The sequence below is a fragment of the Carassius gibelio genome, chromosome A3, assembly GCF_023724105.1.
Source record: "Carassius gibelio isolate Cgi1373 ecotype wild population from Czech Republic chromosome A3, carGib1.2-hapl.c, whole genome shotgun sequence".
In the NCBI taxonomy this organism is placed as follows: Eukaryota; Metazoa; Chordata; class Actinopteri; order Cypriniformes; family Cyprinidae; genus Carassius; species Carassius gibelio.
Genome location: NC_068373.1, coordinates 12679784 through 12693005, shown reverse-complemented (window position 1 = coordinate 12693005; position 13222 = coordinate 12679784). Strand labels below are relative to the sequence as shown.

Sequence of the window (13222 nt, the reverse complement as noted above, 5' to 3'; positions counted from 1 at the left end):
CACATCGATTGAGATGCCTTGAATTCGTTCCAATTTCATGATTACACAAACGAATTCATACACACACACATATTGATATATATATATATATATATATATATATATATATATATATATATATATATATATATATATATATTTTTTTTTTTTTTCGTCTGGGCTATAAGGTCCACTTTATAACATGCGTGTCATATTTATAAATTACTAAATATTATTACATATATGTATACACACACACATATATACATATATATATATATTTGTATATGTACATGTGTGTAAATGTTTGATATATGAAGTTTGTAAATAAAACTACGCTGCCATGTTGGCTCCGGTTAGGCATCTCTAGACTATTACCGATCTTGGGGGACACATCGATTGAGCTTTCTTGAATTCGTTCCAATTTCATATTTACATAAACAAATACACACTGAGAGGTGTACACACACACACACACACACACACACACACACACATGTATGAACACAAAGACAAAAACTGTTTAAGAGAAGGTTTATTTGCTCAAATTGTAAATTGCAGGGATATAACATCTCTTGCTATAGAAAATGTCCAAATGTTTCAAACCTGTAGTACAAATTTAAGCTTTTTCTCTTTTTTTGTCATTTCTACAAATAAACAAACACAGGAAGGGGTAAAAATTAAAACTTAAATTAAAAACATGTCCCCAATTGACGAACAAACTCATTTTGGCTTCAGCAGCATATTGCTTAGCCAACTCAAAATACAAACGCAATAACGTTCACTCATTACAAAGGGAAATAAAAGAAAGATATATGTACAAATACCTTACAACAGCATCGAACCCAACCCAAATCTATTTGCAAGTCTCAAAATCCTATAAAATATCAACAAATCTTGAAGGTCCACAGGCTTTCTTATCCCAACCTTTCATTCAAAACCTCTAGAACCAAATTATATCTATCAAACTAAGGCAAGAACAGAACAGAACATTTTTGCAAGAACAGACCTTGATTACTTCAGATTCCTAGAACAAAGGTCACACATCTGGTACAGAAATTACAGCATCCAGATCTGTTTTGACAGCATTCCCCCCAAAAACGATTTGCTTGTCTTTACATGCAAATGATCAAAATTCAAAGCTTTGACAGAGGACAAATATCACTTACACTGCCCCTGTTAAGTTGAGGACTGCATAAACATACTGATCAAAAGGTGGTAGCTCAGCAGAGAAAGCTGGGTTGTGGGTTTAACTAAATTTAGTTGCCATTTCAGACCAGGGCACTGGAATGAGAGAATATACCAGTCACCCTCAAAAACTGTTCATATATACATAAACACATAACAAATAACAGTACCCCTCTCTTAAATAAAACATCTCAATTACATTCCTTGAGCTGGTGCGTGAAAGACCTGGGAAGTGGTAGACATTATGGGCGAATGAGTGAAATGCAGAAAGAGCTGAAAGAATACTGAAAAAAAGGTCACTATGTTTTGTGAACAAGGGATTCCATCATAAGTGCACTGAATTGTGGGGTAAGTCACATCCATCATATTTAAAACGCATCATTTTAAAAAGGAAAACAGCTATTTGGAGCACCAAATAAAACAGTGGTCGGAAAGAGGAACAAAAATGTCAGCTTCAAGAAATACATAACCATTGATAACAAACAGAAGAACTGAAGAAATGTTGGTGCCCCATTAAAATAAATAATAACCCAAGCATACTTCTGCAAGACCTTTGCTTGTGCTGCCAAACAATTAACTGATGAACTAGTCCTCATAATGTAACATCAGTCAGTTTTATTATCTGAATGAACAGCGAACTCAAACCCATCAGCTACGGGCAGCTTTCCTAAAACAGGACAGAAATAAATAGTCCATTTTCACCTTTAACCCCTCGTCAGGTGCAGGTAAGGGCAGCGCACAAACGCCTGATGAACAAGAACCGCGTGTGAGACCAGCGGCGACATTCAAAATGGCTTCATTGTTCCTGAAAATACCACAATGTTTTGAACCGAAGAAGCAAAAACAAACAGCAGAGCAAAAATGGAGGGAGCTAAAAAGGGGAGAGGAAAAACAGGAGAGGTACAGACAAAAGAAAAGAAAGCAAACGTTGTTCAGAGTGCAGTTATTTGGTCCCCTGTACCTCCTGAAAAAATCTGTGAAACCAAGAGACTCTTTGGCTCATTTACGGAAAAGATAATGGTACCCGGTGCTCTCCATGTCCTCCTACATTTAACGTATAAACACAAGACGCCCTAATAACACCTCATGACTACTGCAAGCCAATAGAAGAGCACTGCACCCTTTTCTGTGTTGGGAGGGATTTAGACTCCTACACGTTGCCTAAAATGCCTTAAAACCTGCCAAGTGAATTTATCGATGGAGGACAAAGTAAAAGCAGAAGTGCAGGGGAGAAGAGAAGCAAAGGAAAGAGTGTGTGAGAGGTGGTGCAGATGTGTGACGGCGGGGTGAGCCCCCTCCTGTGGAGGCCCAGACCCCCGGCTCATGGCTCAGTTCACAGCATTTCTGGCAGTCTGTGGGCTCAGTCTGACAGGACTCTGGCTCAATCGGAGTCTGAACCCGATGAATCGTCAGAGCTGGAAGCGCTGCTGCTGCTTTCTGACTTATTCTCTTTATCCTCGACCTCTTCATCCTCTATGTCTTCATTCTGGAAGGGAATTTGTAAAGATTATTTTTCATTCACTTCATTCCAGGTCTGATCAGGTCTATCAGCTGTCTCTAAAAATTAAATCCCCTAACAAGAAAACGAATGGAAACGAACTGCTGCACTCCATAGCGCTAATCAAAATCAATATTGCCAAAATCAAATGCTGGTCCTATATCATCAAGACAGTTTAAAAATATGTGGAAAAAATTTACGGCATGCTATAAATCTTACATCATCATCATCGTCGTCGTCGTCGTCATCATCATCATCATCACTGTCATCAGAGGATGATTCGTCATCAGATTCCTTATCCTCGTCATCATCATCGTCATCGTCATCATCATCGTCCTCATCCTTTGGACAAGATCACAATTGATATAGAACCAATCACATTATACACTGTCCTAAAAAAAAAGTGCATAGAAGCTAATAAATGCGAAATGATTTAAGACTCACTGATTGTTTGGCCTTGGGTTTCACTTTAGCAGCAGTGGCACCTGGTTTTGATGTGCTCCTCCGTTTCTGCAGAAAAGTTTAAAAAACAAAAAACATTAAACAGGCAAAAAAATTTTTTTGAAATGAAATAATATTTAAGTATTTCATGTTTTTAAATGATTAAATATCACCATTTTAAATATGAAAAAGTAAAATAGTTAATGTATATAATTCAAGTCTATTTTGATTACACTTCAATACGGAGTTGACTCACCAGAGAATTATATTCTTTATATGTAGCTTTCTCTTGTGATGATAAACCCTGTGAAGTAAATATATATACATTTATTACTGTTGTAATATATTAGATATTAAGCTGTTTGCACAAGTGTTGAACAGATTTAATAGACGTAAAGAGATGTACCGCAAGCCACTGCTCGAGGAGCACTTTGTACTGCCTCTGCTTCTCTTCTGCCAGTCTTTTGTAACGGTCCTTCTCTTTCTGAGGCAGCCGCTGCCAGCGTCCTCCGATTTCACCCATCCGCTCTTTCATGGGCAGATGATTCAGCTCGCCGTTTGACAGCATCTCCTGAGAGAACTTCTGATAACCGTTCCTGAAGTCACAGGTGAAGAGAGCAGAAACAGAAAGAGTGAGAGGCTAAGACAAGCCAGCTGCCTCGAACACACCAACAGATTTCTCCTTGTAGAGGAACACCACAACACAAGAACAAACTTACGAGGGCGGTTTCTTAGGTTCCCCATCAAATTTCATTTTCTTCCCGGGGGTGATGACTGGGGCAGGCGATCGCATCTCACTCAGCTCTCTCTGCACAAGACAGAAGATAAAAATAAAAAAGAGAGTATGAAGTCTTCCACACAGGAAATCAGGAAGAAGCCCTCAAATCCAAAATGTTTGGATTTGTCTGGACTCACTTCGTATCTCTTCTGGTCCTCTGCAGCCTTCTTGATCCACATGATCTTCTCTTTCTTCTCCATGGTGTTCCAGGTGGCCTCCATGGCTTTTTGAGCTTTCGTGCGATCATTCTGAGAAAGCATTGAAGAGGGAGAGACCGGTGGAGAAAACAGTAAATTATTATCAAATAGGGAGGTCGTAGGGGTTGAAGAAATCGAATGTGTATCATTAGATCATATTGGATACAGCAGTCTCTTTATAAACACCTGCTGCTGTCAGTAATGCTAATCATTTAACAAAACACAGCCTTTTACTTTACACGTAAAGTAATAAAGCTTAAAGTAATAAATGGAATGCAAAGTTATACTGAAAGATTTTCTTTTCTTGTTGATACGAAAAACGTTCTGATCAGTGACTCAAAAACCATAATATGATCTGAACTGTGAGTTTTGTGTTCCGTTGAACCACAAGCAAGAGTCGACTGGAAGATGTACATACTGATCTGAACAGCTATGAGTGACTGCTTGATGTTGTCTATTCTGTGTTTGAAAGCAGTGACAGAAAATTGACAAATTTCAAATAAATGTGGTTCGTATTACTGTTTTTACTGTATTTGTGACCCTGATGAGAACTTCTAGTCACAAACACTAATAAAAAAAATAAAATAAAAAAATAAGTAACTGACCCAAACTCTTAAACAGTAATGTAGGCAAATTTTCCACTACTGTATTTTTCGGACTATAAGTCGCACCTGAGTATAAGTCGCAACAGTCCAAAAATACGTCATGACGAGGAAAATAAAACATATATAAGTCACACTGGACTATGAGTCGGATTTATTTAGAACCAAGAACCGAGAGAAAACATTGCCGTCTACAGCTGCGAGAGGGCGCTCTATGTCTTCAGTGTAGACTACAGGAGCACTGAGCAGCATAGAGCGCCCTCTCGAGGCTGGAGATGGTAATGTTTTCTCTTGGTTAATTTCTCTCGGTTCATGTCAAATTAATTTTTATAAATAAGTCGCAGGACCAACCAAACTATGAAAAAAAAGTGTGACTTATAGTCCGGGAAATACGGTAATTTACTTACAATTATGATTCCATACCTTGAATCGGGCAAGATAGTCGCCAATGACGCTTTGTTGCCAGATTTCCTGAGCCGTTTTGGGTGTTTCTGGTCGTTTCCCTTTGTCTTCTTTGCTCTGTTTTTCAGATTCTGCCTTCAGCGTCATCTCCAGGTTTTTATACTTCTCCTACAAAAAAATATTACGTTAGTATTTAAAAAACGATTTAGTTGGCTGATAAAGTAATGGAAGGATCTTAACGTCTCTGGAGCACTAAAAGTGTCATGATCACCTTCTTCTTGTCAGAAAGTTCGCTCCACATGCGGGCCAGTAGTCTGGTGAGCTCCATGTCAGTAAGATCAGGCCGTTCCTCTTGAAGTTTTGGGCGCTTCTCCTCAGAAAAAATAAACATTGCGGACACAGGAGGCTTGGGCTTCTCTGTACTGGACTGTTGGGATAACAAAGAGGGGAAAAAAAGAAAGAGTGGAGGGGATATAAAAATGTTAATTTGTATTTACTATAAGCTCATTTAAATACCTATCCTTTAAGTTACTCAAAAATGACTGAGAGGTGAACTGACCTTTGCTTTTGAGTTCTTCTTTTTGGAAGCTGGACTACTGCCTCCACCTCCCTTTTTAAAGCTGCCCATCTTCTGTTCTGACAGTATTCTCTGCTGTTCCTCCTCTGAGATACTCTGGGATTCACAGACAACATGTTCAAAATTCAAACCGAACAGAAAATGGCGCAAACAAAACACTGAGTGCCTGTTGTCAAAAAGGTATACTTACTAATAGGTAACGATTCATCTCAACTTCATATTCTTTCTTTTTCTGTGTACAGAAGCAATACAATAAAATATAAAAGAGAGACAAACGTTCATATGTATCCCTGTTATTATTAATGGGTGGCTGAACTGTTTACAAACAGAAGGAAGCATGCATAATAAGAGCAATCTGCATAAACGTGTTACAAACCTGCTCACAGCGCTTTTGGTAGGCATCTTTCTCGTTCTGTTTGAGCAGTTTCCAGCGCTGGCTGCACATGACCATACGCTCTGTGCTGGGAACATCTTTCATACTGGACATCAGCTCAGCACAGAACATAGAATAACCATTACTGAAAGAAAGACCAGAAAAACATTCACTTTAAACTTATCGTACAGAAAGTATTGTTCCTAAAACTATTAAAAATCCACTTTCAGCAATTGAAATAAATGTTATAAAACATGCTGGAGTACAATATTTCAAATTTAAAAGTAAAAAAATAAATTAAATTAAAATATAAAAAATAAATAAAAATGACAAAAGCACAAAAGTATTACAAATTTAAAAAAAAAAATATATATCAATATAAATATTATAATAGATAAATTATACTAAACTAATACTGACAAGAAAGATATATAGAAAACAAACGTGAAAATGTCCAGGTCATATTGCACCCCTCATAAAGAAAACAAAACTTAGGAGTTAAACTTACGAAGGCGGTTTGTCTGGCCGCCCATCAAACTTGTCCTTGAGCTGTCTCTCTGCTTTGGTCAGAGTGGATTTGACGATGTTCTCCTCCGTGATGTTCATCTCTGGGTGCTGCTGGACAAACTCACGCATCTTTTGCTAAAAAAGGATGGGAAAGATAAAACGTTACAAAGAAGGCCACTACTCCTGGCAAATATGCCGTATAAAATGCTTACCTCATACAATTTCTTCTGCTCCAAAGACTTTGTGATCCACTTTATCCTCTTCTTGTCTGAGAGCTGTGGCCACTGCTTGCCAAGACTGTCCTTGATGTCTTTGGTAGTCGCCTAGAGAGGTAAAAACAAGTATTTTAGGGCATTCGTGTGCATCAATAAGCCAGCTTCAAATTCTTGTGAGTGTGAGTGTGTGTAAGGCATACATCTGGGTGTGCTTTGAGAAAGGCCTTCTTCTCATGGCTGTACCACAGCTGCTGGGGCGTCTTGGGCTTCTCTGGAACATTGGACTTCTTGTTAACGTTCTCAACAAGGTCGGGATGATCTTGCCTTTTAAGAAACACAAACTCTTTGAGAACACCCAAGATTTAAAAATGTAAATGTGAAGGTAAAGTGTCAGTTAGTCACTTACTTGAACTTCATCATGCTGAGCATAAACGTCTCCTTTTCTCTGAGAAAGTCATTCACATATTTCTCCTGTTGACAAAAGGTTCAGACATAACAAACAGGTCAGTCAAAACAATGGCTGATTTGTGAGTTCTAGAAAGGTACAACTCAAAACAATAGGTGATCCAGACCAAACAGAAAATATTTTCTTATTTTCAAAAGGTACAAAAGAGCAGCCACAGATTTGTAATCCACTAAACTCCAGATGAATCTTAAAACTTTAGTTAACATACCAGTACACTATCTCCATAATTTCAATTTCCCATTTGCCTAAAAATCCACATTGATTCCTCTTTTATAGTGGTTCTTGAAAAATTTTACAAACTAAGATTTAGTGATGTTTTGTTAGAATTTTATTGCACTCACTTTTTTACGCTCTGGGAGCTCCTTGTACTTTTTGGACAGGATTTTTGTGAGATCTAGGTTGCTCATCTCTGGATGTAGTTTAGCATACTTGGCACGCTTCTCCATAAAGAAACGGAAATATGGGGTCAGCGGCTTTTTGGGGAAGTCTGGGTGCTTCTGCAGATAGGACAAATAACAAATAACAGTATTTGTTACAGTTGCAGGTGACACAGGAAAAAGCTGCAATTCTTATTCCAATTTTTCAGCACTGAGCCATTAAGATTGTCGACCTTCAGCTTCTTTCCTTTGTATGGATTTTTGACGTAGTCTTGCGCATCCACGATCAGCTCAGTAAGGGTGCGAAATTTGCGAATCTGAGTGAAGAATGAGATTTTAATGAGACAAACTTTATAATCATTGTCCTATAGCTTGTCATATACATAGTTTTTTTTTAAATTCTAGATATCTATCGATCAACAACTAACACATCATTGATGCGTGTTTTTCTAATTGAAACCCACTGGTTACTCACTAGCGTACCTCACGTGACACTTCATGCCATTTCTGTTTGCACATCTCCCCAGAGTACGAGTTGAAAGCCACTTTCTCCCAGTCCAAATGGGACTCGGACGTCTTGTACTTGGCCAGATCTTTTTCTGGTAGGTTCACCTTCATGGCATCCAACAGCTTCAACAGATCATCCTGCTCCCAAACTGTAATAAAACATAAGGCAAAAATAATCCACGAGAACCAGTGAACACATCTTCATGCAAACAAGAATAGCTTACACATTTGTACTACACACAAAGATTAAATACAGGTTCACATGCAGTGGGAAACATGGTTCATGCTAAGAGCAATTTGTTTCGCAAGGCAATTATTGTCATGAGTATAAACCTACTTATTCAAGACAATGTATTCCCTGGGAATCAAACCAATGATCTTGGCAATGCTCAACTGTTTGAACCATCAATTCAACACACATTTCAAAAACAAAATTCTCTATAGCCATTACAGTTCATGGCAAAAAGAAAAAAAAAAAGTTCACTAATATTCATAAACAACTGAGAACCACTGATCTAATTGATTCATGTTGCTTACCGGGTTCTTTAGCAGAGGAGTCCATTTCTCCATTCATTGTCTTGAATCACTCTAAAGAAAATAAAATGTGTTGAGAATTATATTAAGGATTACAAATGTTGAGGTAATATCAGGTAGAAACTCATACTTCAATGGCCATAAAAATATAATAGTTTATTATCAATAGTGTTCATTTTTAAGGAATACAAAATGATGGCTAAAAAATACATAGCAATTATAATTCAGAAGACAGAGAGAATAAATTACTAATAAACTATACAATTACATTAAAAAAAATTTATGGAAAAAATTAATAGATCCCATAAAAATAAACAAAAATCTTTCCTAAAACACAAAAATTAAACCAAAATTCTACAAAACACCAAAAAGTGAGCATACATTCAAAGTTTTAGTTGCCTATTTGTTACAGGAGGTAAACAAGGATTTAATATAGATCTTAATATGTTCTAGAATGGGGGGGGGGGGGGGGGGGTAACTTTTCAAAAATCCAAACAAAACATTTAAAGTAAAGATCATAGTCATTTATGTATGACCTTCACTATGAGCTGGCAAAGTTTTTTTATGAACAACACCAAAAAAAGAAGCAAGACAGTTTCTGGTTTATGAACAATATTTTTAAATAAAAAATGTATTTCTCAAAAATGAAGTGTTTTTGTAAACAATTTTTCTTTCTTGAAAGTTTAATGAGTACCGTGTGTGTGTTTTATAGGCTAATGTCTCGAAACATGAATTGCTGCCTAAAGAGTGGGATTAAGCTCCAGCCCGACACATAATGGTTGATGTTCATTACACCGCCCCTAAACGAGAGACAGAGCCCATTGCTTGTGACGGTTTCAAATCTCAAATAACTCTGCAGTCGACACCAGCAAGAGCAGCCAATCCGTCTAATCTTCCATTTTGTCTTCACAACTAAGACTTGAAACGGCTGCTCCTGCACCCACCACGCTTTTGCGAGGCGAGAGTTTCGTGCAGTCGCTCGGAATTGGAGTATATTTTCGGCGGACGAGCGGATACTGGGAGGTCCTACAGGAGGAGGAAGCGTTTTGGGCGAAAGGCAGGCAGCTGCTTCTAGACGGACCAGCTGACCACGGATCGGGATCTGCTTTCGGTCTCCGTCGAGAGCGAGGGGGAAACACAGCCAGGGATCCTGATGAGTGACTTCTACAGCATGCAGCACCAGAGTCTGCCTCCAAACCGACGGGGCGCGGGGCTCCGCTTCCGCCACGGACGCGTTCTGGGTCGCCCCCTGTTATTCATAGCGACTGTTTTAAAATTGCTTGAACACGAAGGGCTAGTCATAATCTGATGTTGTTTAGCAAACGTGCACGACGACTGAATTAGTCAAAAAATGGCTTTTTCCAGGGCGAGGCGCTGAATGTGTAATGGCGGCGCGTGAGCCAGCAGAGTACAGCTTTAAAATAGAGCCAGGCTGAAGGACATTTTAACACCCTGACATGTTTCTAAAAAAGTGGATGGCATAATCAGACCCCGTTTGGGTAGATTCGAGTGCTACTACAATAGAGATGCTCAGATAAAAACTATTTTGTTGATTTTAATCACATTCATGAAGAAAAGCTTTGTAACGGGGCTCTAAGTTTAGACCAAAACACGTCAAAGTGTTTAAGTATTTATAGGGCTCTATTTAAAACCTTTGTTAAACTCAACGTTTTACATATCAAATATCATTAAATTACACAATTGGTGCAGTGTATTGTGTCTTCGCGTGTTAAGTGCTAAAAATAATAGCTTAGAGACATCTAAAAAGTAAGTTTTTTGTTTAAATAAAATGTTACGGTGTTAAACCGAGCTGCACCGGAGCTAGCCGGTTGTAACTAGCACTGAATCCCCCTACAGCCCTGGTGAAAGTCGAACCAACAGTCGTCAAAAATAACCTTAAAATGCTGCTAAAATCTAGCCTTATTATATACTGTTTAACAGAGATTGTAGTCGGCGTCCAAAATATCCCCTTACCGTGAAGAAATCTGGTTATTTACCCCTAGTTTCGAGTGATGAGGAATGCGGGGTGAAAGCGCGGCGTGAGCAGCCCGTGTGGCAGCAGGGTCTTCAAAGGCTTGGAATACAAAAATGAAATAAATATACGATTAATCTCACTGAATACGCGGTGACTGAAGCACAGTTATGACAAGCGACATCCACTTATTTAGAAATTAATCAATCTGTTGTATAATCATGTCATTTAGTTCCCAAGTCACAATAGAAAAGCTCGACAGCCGAGAGAGCGGACGCTTCAGTGGCGTGTCGACTGTTCTAGAGCCGCCATACTCGCCTCCACGCGCTGCTGCGAGCATAATTCACCTCCACCGAGAGGAAAAAACAGCGCGAAAGCTTCAGAACTCACCCGACTTGCTCCTCAAACACAGATAACCGAAAACTGTCAAATGAGATCGCGAACTTTGTTCTCACGGCAGGCGCACACAAAAACGAGCCCACACGGCGAGATCACCGAGCTCCCTGATGGCGAACCAAGAGGCGGCTGTTCTTCCCTCCACAAGCCTCATGGAGTCCTGACTCGGAAATGAAGACGACCGCGAGGGCTCCAAACACGACAAAGGTGCCCTTTATCGCGTTAAAAAAACGAGTTTGGCGGCTTCTGGAGATATATTCGAGATTAAACGAAAGTAGTGGTAGATAAACGGGGTATGTTTCCCCCCCGAGTCACTGGACGGGAAATTCGGTTAAGGCGACCTCGGAATGTACCGTGCCTTGCACCAAGTCAACGCAAATTTAAACGACGCGGCTTTACAAAAACACAAAATCCGCGAACAATCTAAACTTAGAATGTTTAGATTTTTTTTCGTAGAATCTTAATAAGGTTATTTATTTTTATTTTTTTTGAAGGTTTGTTTACCCGACGGTTGGTAGGATGAGGCGCTGGTTAGACCTTACCTGTCGCTGTTTGTGTGTGGAAGTGCTGGTGGAACAAGGGGAGGGTTGAATGTTAGCCAGCACTGCGCCGCCGGTCCAGGGCACGGGCGCTCCAGTCCCCGCAGAGCTGAGAGACTTCCCCCCGCCTCCATCTCTCTCGCTCTCCTTCCAGTCAGCGCGCAGCTCTCTCGATCCGCTCATTTCTCTTTCCAGAGACATCCGCGTTTTCAATCTCTCCGCTGCTCGCCGCTCTCATCACGGATGGATCGCCCGGTTTCGCTTCCATTTGGATTATAAACTTGAGCTGCCGAGGCGCCATCACACCTCCACCCGCTTGTAGCCTTTCGGGCTCGTTTTGAACGCATTTCGAGATGATCATGTAAAGTTTTAATAAAATAAGTTAATTTGATTTAATATGTCCCAGAATGATTTACGTTTTGATTTGTTTTTTTGTTTTTTTTAAGAAGAAAAAAAAGAAATGCATTTTTCTTGAATTTAGTCCAAATGAACTCCCAAAGTGCATGCATGATGTAAAGAGTGGACTGTTGTGTACTTTAAACATCTTTTCGGTATTTTGAGTCTGACAGCTACATCTTTTTGTCACGTTAAATAATTAAACCCCACCTTGTCTGTTTGAGGGCGTCACCTGCGATGTCCAATCAAGACGTTCTGATTTGGAGAAAACACGATTTTCCATCGAGCGCGCTGATTCGTTCAACATCAGAGCGCTGACGTGCGCTTTTTATTGGATTGCTAGTCAGTCCCAGTCTCTCACCGAGCCCTTCTGCTTCCGGAAACAATACATAGGCCAGTGCTTTCCCAGCTTTTGTCTTTTCTCACTGCAGCCCTATCTGTACACCTGCACTGACACCGAACCAAAAATGAACTCACTATATATATATTTGAAATAATTCAGCACTATCAATAACCTACTTAAATGATTCACCTGTAAATAGGATATACTGTTGCAGTATCTCCCTTCAGTAAAACATCTGATCTTGTCACAGGTTTTGATTTTAAGGAAATGTATTTATACATGAAGTACTGATGAGATGTTTGGTAATTGTAGTCAATTATAAAATGCTGTACACAGGTAATGTGACTCTCAAATTTACAACAATTGCAATACCATTCAAAAATTTATTTTATTTTTATTTAATTTTTTTAAAAATTCAGAAGGTGCATTAAACGGACCAAAACCTAGTTAAATGTTTATTTTAATGTTTTTTTTTTTTCAAATGTTATTTTGAGCTTTCTGCCCATCAAATAATCATGGTTTTCAGAAAGATATTAAGCAGCACAACTGTTTTCAACAATATTTACTGGACATCAGATCAGTATATTATAATGATTACTGATTTCTCATGTGATAAATGGCTAAAAATGTCTTCACAGAAATAAATGATAATTAATAATATAAATTAAATTAAAAAATAATTTTGAATTGTAATATTATTTCACAATTTTCCATTTTTACTGTTTATTGATCAAGTAGATGCAGTCTTGGTAAGCATAGTTCATAGACTTCTTTCAAAAGCATTAAAAATATAACCAACTTCAACTCCAAATGGTAGAGTATACACTATTCACTGACAAAAATGTAAACACATATATATACAGTACAGACCAAAAGTTTGGACACACCTTCTCATTCAGTCAATTATATACATAACAAAAAAAGTGTGAATAGCT

At 38.7% G+C, this 13222-nt stretch overlaps 1 protein-coding gene across 8 annotated transcripts; it reads right to left on the bottom strand.

Annotated features, from left to right (window-relative positions):
- Positions 1 to 496: 496 nt before the first annotated feature.
- ubtf (upstream binding transcription factor) lies at positions 497 to 12165 on the bottom strand. 8 transcript variants are annotated; one of them, XM_052544061.1, is made up of 22 exons: positions 11552 to 12165; positions 10616 to 10715; positions 8645 to 8695; positions 8084 to 8256; positions 7834 to 7917; positions 7565 to 7720; positions 7164 to 7228; positions 6958 to 7081; positions 6755 to 6865; positions 6544 to 6677; positions 6039 to 6180; positions 5853 to 5894; positions 5645 to 5758; positions 5357 to 5512; positions 5107 to 5253; positions 4022 to 4132; positions 3826 to 3914; positions 3513 to 3702; positions 3363 to 3410; positions 3110 to 3175; positions 2885 to 3007; positions 497 to 2653 (listed from the first exon to the last, which is right to left on the bottom strand). In XM_052544061.1, exons 3-22 carry the CDS (start codon positions 8679 to 8681, stop codon positions 2549 to 2551), a joined length of 2217 nt encoding a protein of 738 aa, XP_052400021.1. In that variant the 5' UTR covers positions 8682 to 8695; positions 10616 to 10715; positions 11552 to 12165; the 3' UTR covers positions 497 to 2548. The 8 variants fall into 8 exon arrangements, with proteins under 8 accessions (XP_052400021.1, XP_052400055.1, XP_052400010.1 ...); XM_052544095.1 differs by having other exon boundaries at positions 10639 to 10715; XM_052544050.1 differs by lacking the exon at positions 11552 to 12165 and adding an exon at positions 11004 to 11460.
- Positions 12166 to 13222: the final 1057 nt, after the last annotated feature.